This window comes from Electrona antarctica, assembly GCF_951216825.1.
Source record: "Electrona antarctica genome assembly, chromosome: 23".
Lineage (NCBI taxonomy): Eukaryota > Metazoa > Chordata > Actinopteri > Myctophiformes > Myctophidae > Electrona > Electrona antarctica.
This window is the reverse complement of record NC_136804.1, coordinates 13,313,117-13,330,128: the sequence shown is the minus strand read 5'-3', so window position 1 is coordinate 13,330,128 and position 17,012 is coordinate 13,313,117. Positions and strand designations below refer to the sequence as shown.

The following is a 17,012-nucleotide window of genomic DNA, read 5'->3' as shown; positions in this document are numbered from 1 at the left end:
GTTCCTCCTCCTGCTCCCATCTGGTCTCTCTCGGGCAGAGACGATGCACTCCGATCAAATGCTGATCGGAGCGATATGTGACCGTATGCGGCCGCTAGAGGCGGGATCGTCACCGAGACTGGTTACGTATTGTAGCTGTGCCACAGCGCAAATGTAAACACAGGACCACAACTCGAAATTATTATGGAGATATCAGATTTTTGTTAGAGACCAGATGCAGACAGGAGGAGGGAACTTGTGAATTCAATACTGCCGCAATCTGGCAGAGTCAGGTTACCATTATCGTACCACTCTGCAATTTGCAATCTGTTAATAAAGTAATCAATCGATCAATCATTCAATCGTTGGGGTTAGGGTTTTAGGATTAGACATTTAGGGCTCCATTTTTGTCTCATCTTTCTAAAGCCACTATTTGGGGTTTTAGGAGTGGGGAAAGGGTGTTCCCCCACTAAAGTTGGTATTTTGGTTACCTGTCTAAATCCCTTAAACACCTCCGTTACCCGTTATATTATGCATGTGGTTTGGGCGTTGCAATAATTAAACCATATTTAACCAATCACCAGTCTTGGCTTTAAGAGATCCCTTTAATAGATCCCTTACCCGTCGCCCGTTAGTGCTATATTGCTTCATAGCCGCAGCCGCTGCCGCGATGCAATATGAATATTGGAGAGATGAGGCAGCCTGACTATAGTCTGTGCCTGGACATCTCCATTGAAGCGCGCGGTGGCCGCTCTTTACCAAACTAATTTGGCATGGCTTACGGGTGCTTTTAAATGCCACTATCGCTTTCCCAAATGTGTGTGACCAAAATAGCAATTTAGGGGAAAGCGTGCCAACACGCCCATGACCACACCTCTAGGCGCAAATACCGGTGTCGGCAAAGAAGATAGCGGGTGATGCTGGACGAAAATACCATGAAGGGACAGAGAAAGCTCCTATATTCGTAATGTTCGGGCAGCGGCTGAATTGCGGGCCGCGCTGCGGGTAAAGGCTGCGACAAAATTGGAGCCCTTAGAGTTGCACGAAAATGCCGAAAATAGCTGATCTACAAGCTCACATCACGACGCAGTACAACACTGTGTGTGTGTGTGTGTGTGTGTGTGTGTGTGTGTGTGTGTGTGCGTGTGCGTGTGCGCGTGTGCGGCGTGTGCATGTGTGTGTGTGTGTGTGTGTGGCGTGTGCTACCAGAGCTCCCGTGGTAGTGGCATGATGGCACCTGTGCAGTGCCATCTGTCGTGTACCCTCAGAGGAACACGCGCTGCGGTGCCAACCACGTGGGAGCCATTCACAAACGCCACGCCGCTGTTACACCAGCAGAACCAACGGCACTTTGTCAGCACAGTGTCTGATGGGTTTTTCCACATTGGCTCATAGGTCTGGCTGTGTGAGTCACGATGCAACCCCACGGCTGGACCACTCTGGTAGAGGTCTGGGTTTGTGTAGTTACCTCCAAAGGTGGGCGGGGAGATCAAACATAATTGCTCCATTGATCATTTCAAATATATATGCTCCTCATTGACGGTGCGGTGAAATGGCTCTCAAAGTCACTCTTTTAGCCTGTAAATGAACGCAAACGAAGCGCATTCTGACAAGAACATGCAGTAGGCCTACTGTTTAATTTTATTTTTAATTTTTTTATGTAAAAATGGCAACTTTCTGTTGATTTAGCTTTTTTTTATTAGGAAGAAAACCCGAACTGGACGTGCAGATCCGGATCTGGATCTTCAAATAGCACACACACACACACACACACACACACACACACACACTCCATTCTTTACTAATTATTTTCCTTTTTGCTCCTTGAGCTGCAAACGTGGAAGCCTGAATGAACAAGAGTTTCACCTCACTGTCACCTGTATGTGACAACTTGATTGATTGATTGAGTGATTTGTGCGTGCAGGGGTGGATTATCAGTTCATAGTGAAGTCGGTAGATCCGGACAGTGAGAGCTTCGGGGGCGTGGCTGACAATGACCCCAGTCTCCTCAACGAGGAGCGGAGTGGTGGAGGAGGAGGAGTAAAGGAACATGATGGAGACGAGAGAGACTACCCCAGCCGCCCTCCTCCTGCTGTCATCCTTGCAGAAGAGGGGACCGCCAGCCCCGTCACTGGTGGTGAGACTTACGCACGCGCGCGTCCACGCACCTTGGACCGGAAAAAGTACTCATCCACTTCGGAAACAAGCCCCCCAAAAAACGCAACCTGCAACCACAGTACCAATATGTATACTACAAGTGACTTTACAGATGAAAACGAGCCCAAAGTCACTAATAATATGCGGACATGGCATCACAGTTCGTAGCTCTCAGGTTAAGCTAGCTCCATGGTCTGCGTAGACCTCAGGCCATAGTTCCTCCATGCATCCCAATTCGCTGTAATCCCTACACCTACAAGGTCTGTGATGGAATCTGTGAGTCATTCACTCACAGCTAAATGAATGAAGCATTTCCATGACATTGCCACTAGTCAAATGTCCCCATGTTTATTTTACAACCCCAGATCATTAGAATGGAGATCACTCTTTGCTTAGCTGTTGCAGGACATAAAAATGCATTTGAATTCAATATTATGCATGTATTATACCATGGAAGGTATGGATTGCAGATTGTCAGGTCTCGAGGAAAGAAGGAGGGAAGAAGCATTTACTATGCCATAAGATTAAACTTTTTGCATTTGAAGCACCCTCCTAAATCAGTGGTTCCCAAACTTTTCAGGCTACGACCCCCCCAAAATAATCATATTTATTTGAACCCCACCCCACCCTGACAAGCTCTTGGAATTGTAGGCATTACATTTAGTTTGACTTGGTTCCACAGATAAATATTGTGAAGGGAAGCTGGAAGTACTACATTCACTAAAAAAAAAACGCTCCACACGTCCCAAACCTTCTCCCTTCTGGCTCCAAAACTATGGAATGCACTTCCCATTGCAGATGGGAAGTGCATCAGAACTGCAGACTCACTCCCAGTCCCAATCTTCCGCCGTATAGTCTGAAAACGCACCCTCTTAAGACTCCATCTTAGCCCGTACGTAGCACTTACCGTAGCACTTGCCCTAGCCTCGATGACCTTACAGGGATGGGGTGCGTCGGAATGCCGGTGTGTAACCATTTAGCAGACGCGCATAATCCAGGGCGATTTATAGTAAACAAGAACAAAAACATGGTAATCCATCGAATACATAAAAAATCACACCCGTGTGAACTGAGTGGTGTAAGGTCTTATATAGCCTGATCAGCTGTGGTCTGACGTAATGAAATCACACCCGTGTGAACTGGGTGACCATAGCAACCGTGCTCATTTTATACGAACAGACAGACAGACAGACAGACAGACAGACAGACAGACAGACAGACAGACAGACAGACAGACAGACAGACACGTAAACTAACAAAGCCAGTTGTAGCCAGTTGAAACTATACGTATACACTATAGAGTGCTATGTGCTAATGCTATCATTTACGTAAATTGGTTATAAATCGCCCTGGATTATGAGTGTCTGCTAAATGCCTAAATTGAAAATTGTGAAAATAGCCAGACTACAAGCTGAAAACGCTTGTTTTTAATGGCTGTTCATTCAGTGCAGGGAATGTGATCCCTCCCAGTAACATCAGTGCTCTTCTGTCTGACCAGTAGGTTCTGCTGGGGAGGTGCTTGTGGAGCTGACCCAGCGTCAGAGGAGAGGGACAGTTGGAGTAATACAGTCTCTTATTGGTGAGACAACCATCATCCTATAGTTTGTCTGTTTCTGTCTGATGTGTGAGGGGAGGAGGGCGCAACAATGCGGGAGAGAAGGAGTGATAAGAGATCATAAGACCACACTTGGGCCTCATTTATCAACGTGATTGACACCAAAAAATGACTTTGACGTGCCAAAAGCTGTCGTAGGCTTTGTCTGCACCCGTTTTTATTTCGTAGACAAGCGGAGCAGCATTGTCTGACCAGCTGACAGGCATCAAAACATATGTATTCACTCCAAAACTTAACTATAAAAACTATAAAACTAATAAATAATAGACCTAAATTTGTGGAAAGGCATGTCATGAAATTGGTAGGATATTTCCAAGTGTACAAGCAATTAAAATCGCAAGTTAGATGCTTAAGCCATTTAACAACAGTGCTTTGCATGAGCGCACATGCAAGCAGTGAGATGATTTTGGTATAGCGACACGCTGCCTGTGCTGGAATATCCTCATGACATGGAGAGACATTGGAGACTGCTGGAGAGTGAAGTCTCCCAACTTGGGTACTGTGTCTGTAGCCTTATACAGTAGACCCAACATACTGGTTTATCCTCCTCGTTTAAGGATAAACCCGACGCGACGCCCGAATCGAAAGTCAACTGTGCGAAGCCAGCGCAAGTGGGGACCGCATCAGGAGATTGGAGATAGATAACCCAACCAGCCCACCACACCAGCCTCCATTAATGTAGCATCGTCAAAATAAGTAGCATGTGGCATGTCAAATTAGGGGGTTTTCATGATTCTGAATCCATTCCAAGCATTCGTTTTGCATGAAAAACACTCCTTGGGCTAAAAACGACCATAGACGTCATCATAAATGTGATGAGGTGGCTATGGCCGAATTTAGCCTAAGGAGTGTTTTTCATGCAAAACTAATGCTTGGAATGGATTCAGAATCATGAAAACCCCCTAGTTTGACATGTCACATGCTACTTAAAGCATAATGAAATTTCTCCTCTCCTCTCCTCTCCTCTCCTCTCCTCTCCTCTCCTCTCCTCTCCTCTCCTCTCCTCTCCTCTCCTCTCCTCTCCTCTCCTCTCCTCTCCCCTCCCCTCCCCTCCCCTCTCCTCTCCTCTCCTCTCCTCTCCTCTCTTCAGACTCCTCTGTTGACCGGTGTTTGGAGCCCATGTCAGAGGGCAGCTGTTCAGAGTACGTGCTGCTGTGGTACTTCCATCCTCGCTCGGAGGACTGCAGGCCTTTTGTGTTCGGAGGCTGTGGAGGGAACGGAAACCGCTTCCCTACCAGACAGCAGTGCCAGAAGGAGTGCCAGAAGAAGAGCAGTGGAACGCACATGAGAGGTACAGTGACCATATTATGCCTCATGTTTTTTGGTCTCTGGGCGCGTTCCTGGGGGTCTGGATGTTCCGGGGACCCCCGGGGACCCCCACACGGAGTTGCACCACTTACTTCACACTGGTGTGATTTTTCGTCATTGTTTTAGTTGACGAAATCAACTTTGTAGTGTATGAATGTTATTGAAACACTTGACATGCTTGTTTTTTCTACAGGTCCAGCACCCTGGAGGTGAAACCAGCTGACCAACAAGAAACATATTTGTACATGAGGGTGTAAAATGTTTGTTTTTGATTTGTGTACAGATTTGAAAGAGTAGCACTCCTGTTTTGTATGTAGAATAAAGAATTCCATGTAAATGTCACAGATATATTCAACTTTGTTATATATACTGTATACGTAAATTAGCCTTACATTTGTTTGGTTACACATTGAACATTGAATGTACTGATGTAATTATATATTATCTTGTATTAAACAGGTCTTTATACTTTTGTAATGTACTTGCTTTGGTTTTACTTTATCCCTCCACATTGTTTTCCTTGTATGCACGTGTATGTTTTTGTGCATCACACACGCACACACACGGTCCCCGGTTCAACTCCTGGCTGCGTGTCGAAGTGTCCTTGAGCAATTCACTGAACCCCTATATAGCCAGGGAGCCACAGGCCCAAAATTGGACAGGACCTGTGATGTCCTGCCATACTTTTTATTTGTGTTTTTTCTATTAATTTGGTCATTAAAACTCTTTGAGTGCCAGGGGGTGGACACCAGTTTTGGTCCTGGGTGCCACTTTTCCCATTATAAAGAAAATAAAGAAAATGTAATTCTATTGTGCATGTCATGTGCATGTCATCACCTGCACACCAGATTAGAGGAATTTTCAAAAACATGGATAAAAAAAAATAATAATAATATAAAAAAAAGAGTACAAACATACACAGTTAGATTCAGCTCGTCTTAACGTCCCTGGCACTTAAACAGTTTTAACGTCCACAGAATGAGAGGCCTGCACTTGCCAAAATGTGCCCAAATGTGCTGACCTCATCACATTTGTGATGACGGCTATGGCCGTTTTTAGGCCAAGGAGTGTCTTTCGTGCAAAACAAATGCTTGGAATGGATTCAGAATCATGAAAACCCCTAGTTTGACATGTCACAATTGTCACAGCATGATGAAATTTGGGAAATTTTGCCTTATATTGGTTGTCTATGGTGTGGTATACAAAAATGCCCATAACTTTTTTTTTGCGATGTTTTCGGCAGATCAGACCTCTCATTCTGTGGACCTTAATGACCAAGTTGTAGCCCCTAGAGGGAGGCAGAGGTTAAGTGGCAAGGGTATTTAAAGCCTTTCTGAGCAGGCTGCAGGTCTGAAAGCTGTCGGGCCTCACAACACTGCCGGGAGCGTGTTGTTGAGAAGGGGGATGTTTGACTGCTGGCCTATCTCTCGGTAAGCCTATCTATGTTCGTTTTGTATGTATCCTCGTTTTTATGGGCTTTGTATGATTCTAAAGTGAGAGTATGTTTTTTATATTGTCAGGTCTACTTGGTAAGTATATTCAAGGTTTCCTGCCCAAGAGTTGTTTGGGGTGTTGCCACCAATTGTACTGTGTAGTTAACTTGGAGAAATGTGAGTACTACCCTCTTTTTGAAACTAGCTCCTCGCCACTCGCCCTACACACTTCCACTCGGTTTGAGCATAGATATATAAATAATAGAGACGGCACCGGAATCCCCCTCCCATCCACTTGCATTGCATTGCGTCTCGGTTATTTATATATCTATGCTCAAACCGAGTGGAAGTGTGTAGGGCGAGTGGCGAGGAGCTAGTTTCAAAAAGGGCCGAAAGGCTATATAATGATCAGGTAAAGCTGAACCCAGAAAGAAGTTGTTTGATATTTTCTGTCATGTAAGATGTTGTGTCACTTTGTCTCTAACCATGGTTTATAACAGCTACAGGTGGAGACAGGGGGCTTGTTATTTCCCTGTGTGACCATTGAGAGTTTGATTGATTGAAATATTTATTAACAGTTTGCAGAATTACAGTACATTTCAAGCACAACTCAATACAAAGACTGTTAACTGTGAGTGGACGACCCAATAAAGCATTACACTTGTTTACAAGAGGGTCCACCATGTTCAAATCATCAAAACATTTAGAGACGTACAAATAGACACTTCTATTCCATCTCTGCTAACCCCCACAATCAGTCATTGGGAGGGTGAAGAAAGGTGTTTATGTATTAATTGGTGACATTTGTGCATGACCTATGTGTGTATGGATCTATTGGGCCTAGATGATATGGTGGACTGCATGTAGTATTCAATTGTTTTGCTATTGCTTAAAGGTCCATGCCATTGTGCTCTGTGCATATCACTGAACTTTGTTTGTCATTGCCTTTAGGTCCATTGAACAAATGGCCCCTATAAAGGACTGCTGTTCCTTTCCCTTCCATTTTAGATTTGATTTGTTTTTTTTGTTAAATAACCATTCTCCCCATTTTCAGTGATACTTCAAACACTGTTTTCACTATTTTGATATGCAAATAAATGTCTTTTGTAATTTGTAATTTGTAATTTGTAATTAGTAGCGGGGTCACACAGTGAATAGAGAAAACACAAATAAAAAGTACGGCATGACATCACAGGTTAATCCTTGACCGTTGAGTCGTGTCTGTCAAAACATTCACTTGAATGGAGTGTACCACTTCTGCAGCTCGCAGGAGGGGAAATGGCGACGTCTGCTGGGCCACTAATGGGAACTGCAGGTAATTTCGTAAGCTTCAATATCATGCGCTGTCCCTTGGCGTCTCCCTGCATATCTCCCACACAACAGTGACACCGTGAATGTACATATGTCCAGCCTGCGGGGGGCGGTGTTGTCCAGGCAGGGAGCCAGGTGGCTGTGTCAGAGGACTCACCGGCAGACAGACGTCGGGGTAGCAGGGGATTCCAATAACGTGGGCGCGTGGTGGTGTGTGGGTGGGAATTGGGATGCATGGAGGGAGTTTTCTGAAAGTAAAGCTATGCTATGGCAAAGCACGATGATGTTTATCATCAAGTCTTTGGCAATATTGTCAACAGTAAAATCATTAGCTTTGTTCCATGCAGTATGTGATATGATGAGTCAGATGAGATACAAGAGTGCATGTGGTCTAGGGCCTAGACCGCATGCACTCCTAGGCTAGCCAGTAGCCAACACCTATAGGGAATCCTGCCCTCCACATTCTTCTATGTGGCGGGCAGCGTTGCGTCATCGTCAAAGCAGGGATTGTTTAAATATATAATGTACCTAGGGGGGCTTTGGAATAGGGAGGGGGGAGAAATTATGACAGGCAGTTTCTGCTGTCAAAATATGTCCCCCGTATTTAACTTAAACGCCCAATGCATTCTCAATGGCAATTGCCATGCTACTAGTCCTACATACTTACACCTAGAAACCCCATTCAAACGGTTCATGGACAGTTTGCCTGAAAATAAATCTTTGAAATGTTTCATAGTTTTAGAAATATATAGTGCAAGGACACTTCAAAACCAACTCTGGGGGAGCCCGGGTTCGACCTGGCAACCTTGCAGTTACCATCCAGCCACTCTACCCCCTGAGCCACCGCCGCCCTGTTTTGGTTTGGTTTTACTATAGTTTGACAGAATGGAGAGAGAAAGCTAAATTCATTGACAAAGTACATTTGGAATTTGTCACCCATCCTACACACCCTCAGTAGACTGTCTATGCATGGCAAGACTGACAAACATGTTTGGTTTCTTGATTCAGTATTTAGATATTTGATATTCAGGGGGGCATGGTGCGGCACAGTCGGTAGTGCTGTCACCTCACAGCTAGAAGGTGCCGGGTTCGATTCCCGCTGGGGGGCGTGTTCTCTCCTCCACCGCTCCGTGTCATCAGTGCCCATACCTGTGGCGGGGTTGGCGAAAGGGCCCTTCTGTGTCGAGTTTGCATGTGCTCAGCGTGACCCTATAGGGTAGGTACCCTCACAACAAACATGCAGTAATCCTGGTCTCTAAACTACCTCCCCCTGGCCAGCCAGGGTGCCTGATGGAGGGGAAAGGAAATGCCCCGGGGTCTCCTCCCAGTTGGACGTGCGTCGAGGACCTCCTTAGGGAGACGCCCGAGAGGCATCCTAACCAGATGCCCGAACCACCTAAGCTGGCTCCTTTCCAGGTGAAGGAGCAGCGGTTCTACTCCGAGTCTCTCTCGTGTGACTGAACTTCTCACCCTATCTCTAAGGGAGATGACAGACACCCGTCGAAGAACTCATTTCAGCTGCTTGTATTCGCGACCTTATATAATTTCCTAATAATAATGACTCAACCAGACAATCCGGTGCACTTTCCCCTCTTGAGATTCTATCTCCCTTTTTCTGTTGAATTTCTTGACCTCCAGCTTGTCAGTAAAATGACTACATGGACGGTCATCATAGGTCACCAGGTCATTCACTTCACGGTTTCTCAACTAGTGGAAAGAATTTACAAAAATCAACAAATCCTACATTACTAAATGCATGGTCTGGGACCAAATTAAATACCTTCACGCGGACCACCAGTGGTCCACAGACCACCTGTTGACAACCCCAGCATAAAAACTAGCAGAAGCTCGAAACGTGGCACAGTCCAACGCTTTCCTTCAAGGTACCGGTAATTGCGACTGTAGGTAGCATACTATATGAAAACCTGCATATCCGTGTGTTAGTCATGCCTCCATATATGGTCACGCCTCATGACATCACACCTCCATATATGTGGTCACGCCTCATGACATCATGCCTCCATATATGGTCACGCCTCGTGACATCACGCCTCCATATATGACCATCTCCATATATGAAGATCATGACACTGACTTCATCTAACCCTGGATAACCATACTGTACATGGAGAAGACCATCTGGATCATCACCTAGATCTGCATATATGGAGCCGGCCAGCAACTTTACATCTGACCTCAAACCCTTAGATCTCCATATATGGAGCTGAGCTGTTCTGACATTCCATTTGTTGATCCTCCCCACCCGTCCTTCCTGTTCTGACATTCCATATGTTGATCTGACCTCATCAAACCCTGTACACTCAAGACACGCTCCATATAAGCCAGTACGGAATTCATTCCATATGTTGATCTGACCCCCCCCCCCCCCCCATGCCAAAGCACCAGCGCACGCCCAGCAGTCTGCCGTCACCCAGGGGGATGCGTGCACGCAACCTCGCCCTTCTGGGCGAGGTTGCTTCTCGCCCTCAGGAAGTCTTACTGGTATTAATATTTGTTTTGGCAAGAAGGCAATACACCACTCACAATCTATTTCAATCTAATAGATGTTTTTAAATCCAATAACTTCCTTTGAGCTAATAATAACAGAATGCTGCTTGCTTCTGCTTTCAAACTTGATTTTCTTTACTCGCATCTCAATTCTTCCTACACCATGACGCATGCCTGATTTCTTCACCCCCTAATTATTCTCCACAACCCACTACTATTCAGATCAGAAAGGACATCTCAGTTCTATAACAGATCCTATGACACATTAAACAAGTGACGCATTAAGTCATAAAGCTTCAGGATACACATGGGTTTCAAGAAGTCGGCTCAAATTAAAATGGGGACAGGAAGCAGTTCAGAGACACTAAACATCTCGTCACTATATCTGGTGAAAACCTTGTATGTCCAAAGTCAGGGAATGGGAGGAAAAAAAATACTTCCAATGATTCAATGAATACAGTGTAGTTGTTATTGAGTCTCAATGGATACAAGCAGAGTGGGCACATTGATGCCAATGTGCTATTTTGTTGCTATTTTTGCTAAACTTTTATATTTGAAAAATGGTCTTAAGTAATGTAGGTATAGGCCTACATCATTATCAGACCTATCCTTCAACTTCTTTTTATGCCTAAAATGATTGGATATGCATGTTTTATAGCAAATTGGAGCAATGAATATTAGCCGGTCAAATGTTATATATATATATATATAGTGCAGGGAGAGTGGGTGGACAGTGACACGTCATCACACCCTGCTAACGGAGAATGTCAGGGCAGGGCCCCGAAGATGTGACGACATCGCTGTCGTCGGGCAGACTCCAGCTATATCCATTTTTTTACTTTTTTATTTTCTTTCATAAATAAGTGCTAGCCTATTGAACACCCATTACGTTTGTGTGTGGTGGGTTTTTACAAATATTGTTTGTTTATTGTAGAAGGGAGTTCCCGCCTCTAGCCTATAGCAGGCCAGTCTGGTGCATCTCAGAAGCAGGACAGATAACATGCGAAAAAGAAGGCACTGGAGCAGCTCAGACGATTTAGGCCCTTGGTTTATTATAACGGGGTGCAAATAAAAAGTGACAACGTTTCGATGTGTAAGTTATCTTCGTGAGGTCATAGCCCGAGGGGGCAACACAGTAAGGCTTAAGTACACACATTGTTTGTTTATTTATTTGTATTCACGTTTTTGTAGAGCTATATTTTCGTATTGGGTTCTTGACTAAATTGAGCCCACTCTTTGGGCCCCCTGTTGACGCAGTGAGCCCACTGCTCACTTTGTTTATGAATGAATAAGCCAAGGATAAGCTGCAAGGATCCACACAGTCTGTGACAGATTTTATTTTTAGCAATGGAAGATTGTATTATTTATCTCGTTAACAAATCAAGAATTTAATGAATGAATATGAACTTATCACCACTTCAGGAGCCATGATGAATTTTTCACATGTTGAGTAGGCCTACCTTATACATTAACTAAGCATATTGTTACAGTAGCACTTATTGAATTGTATTTATTGTAAGTAAGTATATACACCTTCTTCAACCATGCACTTGAACCCTAACATCCCTATTTTGGGGGAAACATTCGCCGGAAATAGCTAATCTACAAGGTCACAATGCAATGCGCTGCATGCGACCGCGTTGTGAGCTTGGAGATCGGCTATTTCCAGACCAAGTACAGAGCCAAAGGTCAGGTTTAGTAAGTATTGATTTGTTTTAAGTGCATGGTTAAATGTCTGAAGATACACATTAACATGAATCCAACATATTAATTTCATAGGAAAGATGAAAGTTACACTTTCATAAACGAACAAACACAAGTGAAAATTGTTTAAGGGTTCCTGACACAATATATTTTCAGATGGGATCCAATGCCATGTACATTAATTTGGGGGTCCTTGACATGGAGACGATAACACCACGTTTAGGTTCACTTTTTTTGTTCTCCAGCTGAAAAGGTTTTTTTTTAACACGTTTAAAACTCAGTTAAATCATTTTTAACCTTTTTTAGCAGTGGTTCCCAGAGTGGGTAGTAAGGGGAGGCAGTGTTGATTTCGTCGACAAGAACTATGACGAAAAATGTTGGTCGACTAACTTTTTTCACTGACGAAATAAGAACTAAATAAAAACGAAGCTAAAACTATGACTAAATATATTTCATCAACAAATAAAGATGTAGACTAAAATGTTAGGGAGGGGCTAGTGGAGAAGACCTCCAAGACAGGTCATTTTATGGTTGGCTATACGCTCGGGTGTTGTGCTCTGCAAATATCAGATCTACAAGCTCACACCACATTGCAGCGCAACGGCATAATTTTAAATCAAGCATTACGACAAGGCCTGATATCATACGACTAAAATCGTATGATATTTAGTCGACTAACTAAAACTTTGACTAAAACTTTATGGAATTTTATTCAAAAGACTATATGACTGTCAACTAATTCAACATTTTCTGTCAAATAGCACAGCGGGGAGGTGACCCCTATAGCCATTCAGGGCCTTGAGGGGGTTCCAGTTGAAATCAGTTTAACCCCAGCCTACTACTGTCCATCGGCTGTTTTCAAAATAATCTAAAATCGAAAGATTTGGAATGTCTTTAAAAAAAAATTAACAAATCTTGTATGGGGCCGTCTCTGGCACAGCATAATTAGTTCAGATGGGGGTCTGAGGCGCACACGCACGCACGCACGCACGCACGCACGCACGCACGCACGCACGCACGCACACACACACACACACACACACACACACACACACTGTACAGGTAGGCCTATACCTATAATATAAATTGCTTTCGGGAGAAAACCACCATGACCTCCACCACCTCTCCCCCTCTCATGCAAGTAATTGACAATGACGGTATAAAATGTCAGGATCAGGCTGTATTGCTTTGTTTTCAAGTCTTTCTTCATTTCCTGCAAATGTATATTTATTTGGAGTGAGTTGGTGGTTTCTTCCTGACAGCAGCTATATACTTAGGCCTATAGAGTAGACAAACAGACTAGTAGACTATAATAATAGTTATATTTGCTTTATTTTTCGGGGAAAAAAATAATAATCATTTGTTTCAAGTATAAAAATAATCTGAGGAGGAACACATGTGTCCCATACAGGAGTAGCCTATAGGAACCTTGAATTTATATATGAATGATCCTTTGAGTAATATATGACGTGCATGATCCCTGTGCACGATTTATTCTTCATCATTTCACACACGTCTTGAAAAGCTTCTATAGCCTACCTGTAGGCTAAACAACTGTGGAGACAGTGTTTTAACAGAAATTATCACATTTCAAGGTATTTTGATACGGCAGTGGTTCTCAACCTGTGGGTCGTCTCGACTCGTCCCCACATGATTTTGGGGGAGTCACCAGATGACAGTGAAGTGACAATTGAAGGACTTTTTAATACCTCCCCAAAAAGACCACTATTGCATCAAAGGTAATCAATAAATTATAAAAACTGCTTGGGTCCCCAGTTCAAATATGATTATTTTGTGGGGTCACGGCCTGAAAAGGTTGAGAATCACTGCACCCCAATGTTAAATTGGCCATTTTGTCCAGAATGTTAAAAAATGAAATGTTTGAAAAATGCAAAGCATGATGTGAACATGCACAGGCACATCACTTAATTATATCTTCAACTTCTTGTTTTTTAAGCCTATATCGCCTTACTTTATTAGCCTACTAAAAAACTATTTTCAAATATTTTATTTCTTAACATTTTGGAGAGAAAAAAGTTGCCAATTTTACGCCGAGGTGCCCACTCTTCCTCATGGTGCCTATACCTATATCCTGTTTATTTTGATGTTAATGATTGAAAACTCTAAAGCCAATATAGGCTACTCCATGACGGCTTGTCGACACACGCGAGTAGGTAAATCGGGCGAAAGGTTGACTATTAATATAGACTCAATATCAAGTTAAAAAGTGTCACAGTCACCGTTATCATCCTCCTCATCCATATAGCCTAATCATCAGTGTCACTTCACCGTCCTATCTGCGCCAGGAGGCGCGCGTTGTCGGCGGCTTTTGCGCGCAGGTTCTTGGCTTTGGCGATGTCGAACAGGACGTTCATGATGTTGGTGGGGACGTCCAGGGACAGCGTGAACTTGCTCCCCCGGTCCCTTCCTCCTCCTCTCACGCTGTTCTGCTGCTGAAGTATCTTGCTGCGGAGCTTGGTCTGGCTGAGGAACCTGTAGTTTGCGGGAAGAGGACCGAACGACGACGAGGAGGTCCGTCTTTCCCTAGAAGACTCGGCGGCAGAGGAGGAGAGAAACTCCGCGGATGATCTGAACGCAGCAGAGTCCCAGTCGTCTCCTCCTCCGCTCCTCCGCACCGCGACTGTGTAGATGTGGCTGCCGCAGAGCAGCTCCTGTGCTTCGGCCTTGTAAGGAGTGGAGGAGGAGAGCCGCAGACACAGCCTGAAGGTCTGGGAGGGAGGAGCGCACAACACCGAGAGAAGCAGCACGGTCTTCAGGGATGACAACATGTCCTCTGTAGCCTGGAGAGATGATGGAGGAAGGTGTCAACTGTATATGCATAGACTATAATATTAATTTTGAACTCCGAATGGATCTTAATAGCCTGTGTTGATGAAAGTATAGGCATGCTCTCCTGACTCCTATAAGCCAGAGTGCAACTATGCAAATAATTTAACTGATAAAAGGGTTGTATAGTAGGCTATAGCAGCAGTAACAACCACAATAACGACAACAACAACAATAATACATTAAGGCACAAAACGTGACATAATGGGGGGAAAAACTCACCTGTTACCCTTGAGGTAAATTGAGGACAATCTATAAAGTTATCCTGATTATTAAATATCTCTTTTTTTGCCGAATGGGTTCCCAGGTCGTCTTGTAGTATAAATGACAACTATTGTAGATTTACAGTAGCCTATTAAACTGTTATAAAGTAATAATCTATCTAACTATAGCCTATACAGTTTACACGTTCCTCTGCAGTTACGGCAGGCATGTGCAGTGTGCAGCCGCAGGTTCATTTCAATGTGATAGAATCAATCCACGCAGCAGAAAGCCACGTTAAAACATCCATGCATATTGCGCAACACAACCAACGTCATTCTCTTGCCATTTTCAAGGGTGCATGTGATGTAGTATAACAGAATTAAGAATGTAGGGACGCACTTTACGCACGATTTACGCACCAGATATTTTCCTTGAAGAGCGTCTATGGGTCTAAAGGGTTTTCAGACCAAGGACCCCCTTAGTTCAGAGAGAAAGAGATGAAAAGCATGCAGGGAAATCCGGGTACCTTTCGTTCATTGACTTATCTTTTCTGTAATCTATGTTGGATTCATTCATTTTCATACATTTTAACCACTTTAAACCCTCCGCAAAATTGGTTAATAATTAACATATAGAAGCTGCATCACAGCAATAATTTTAACCACTTATCCAGTCCTATATGTTGGCATATTCAAAAACAGCAGATATAGAATAGCATCAGTGTTTTTTTTTTTTTTTTTTTTTTTAACCACAGCTCATGCACCCATATATGCAGTTAAAATGTGATTATTTTGGGCGGTCACTCACGCCTGAAAAGATTGAGAACCACTGCACTGTGAGTACACTCCACCTTGACCAACACCTCAGTCCTCTATAGTCGACCCACAGAGCAGAGCAGCACCAAACAACCAGACAGGAACCCACTTACTGTCCAGGCTAGCCCTCATGTGTTGCCAAGTCTGCTTATTAAAAGCGACTTTGGGCTTGCTTTTTTCTTCCACTTGTAAACATGGATTGTTGCTGTTTGCGCTTTAAGAAATAAACAACTGTGGAGACAGTGTTTTAACAGAAATTATCACATTTCAAGGTATTTTGATACGGCAGTGTTTCTCAACCTGTGAGTCGTCTCGACTCGTCCCCACATGATTTTGGGGGAGTCACCAGATGACAGTGAAGTGACAATTGAAGGACTTTTTAATACCTCCCCAAAAAGACCACTATTGCATCAAAGGTAATCAATACATTATAAAAACTGCTTGGGTCCCCAGTTCAAATATGATTATTTTGTGGGGTCACGGCTCAATGTTAAATTGGCCATTTTGTCCAGAATGTTAAAAAATAAAATGTTTGAAAAACGAAAATAACATCGCCTGGATGCAACTGGGACGTATCCTCAGTGATGTATCCCAAGGTCATCAGGGTTTCGGGTCTCTCGAACATCATACCCCTCACTCGGGTGACCCTACCGGGGTCCTGCCTGCATCCTCCTCACGGAGGATGCAGGCAGGGGCACTAACCCATACTGCTCGCGGGGTGCCGTCTACATTCCGGCTGTCACCCGTCTCTCCGGTGGTCACCAGACTATACCTGGTTGTCACATAGTCTATTCCTATGAGTCATACAAACAGTACCTCAGAACGAAAATAACATCGCCTGGATGCAACTGGGACGTATCCTCAGTGATGTGTCCCAAGGTCATCAGGGTTTCGGGTCTCTCGGACATCATACCCCTCACCCGGGTGACCCAGCCGGGGTGATCAAGTCCCGACTTACGTCCCAGTAGTTACCCTCGATCAGACCACTAGGGAAAGACAGGGCTGCACAATCCGTTGGGACCACTCCGGAACTACTATGCCGGGACTGAGAGGTACAATTCTGGTATGTGGAGTGATGTTGGGAGTGACTAGGCTCTGTGGGTTGCCTCCTGTCCGGGCCCCTCCTCGAAT

At 44.1% G+C, this 17,012-nt stretch overlaps 2 protein-coding genes across 2 annotated transcripts in view; one reads left to right on the top strand and one right to left on the bottom strand.

The window, feature by feature from the left end:
* col7a1l (collagen type VII alpha 1-like) overlaps window positions 1-5,357 on the top strand; it is a 136,251-nt gene extending 130,894 nt beyond the window's left edge. The window contains exons 107-110 of the mRNA XM_079494216.1: window positions 1,904-2,116; window positions 3,635-3,715; window positions 4,842-5,042; window positions 5,253-5,357. Coding sequence (XP_079350342.1) covers window positions 1,904-2,116; window positions 3,635-3,715; window positions 4,842-5,042; window positions 5,253-5,272 — 515 coding nt within the window. The 3' untranslated portion in view covers window positions 5,273-5,357. The remainder of the gene's footprint in view (window positions 1-1,903; window positions 2,117-3,634; window positions 3,716-4,841; window positions 5,043-5,252) is intronic.
* Window positions 5,358-14,300: 8,943 nt separating this feature from the next.
* ucn3l (urocortin 3, like) lies at window positions 14,301-14,804 on the bottom strand (the record flags this gene model as incomplete). The annotated part of the gene is made up of 1 exon (XM_079494285.1): window positions 14,301-14,804. The coding sequence occupies one exon, from the start codon at window positions 14,802-14,804 to the stop codon at window positions 14,301-14,303; it is 504 nt and encodes a 167-aa protein (XP_079350411.1).
* Between the last annotated feature and the right edge of the window lie 2,208 nt (window positions 14,805-17,012).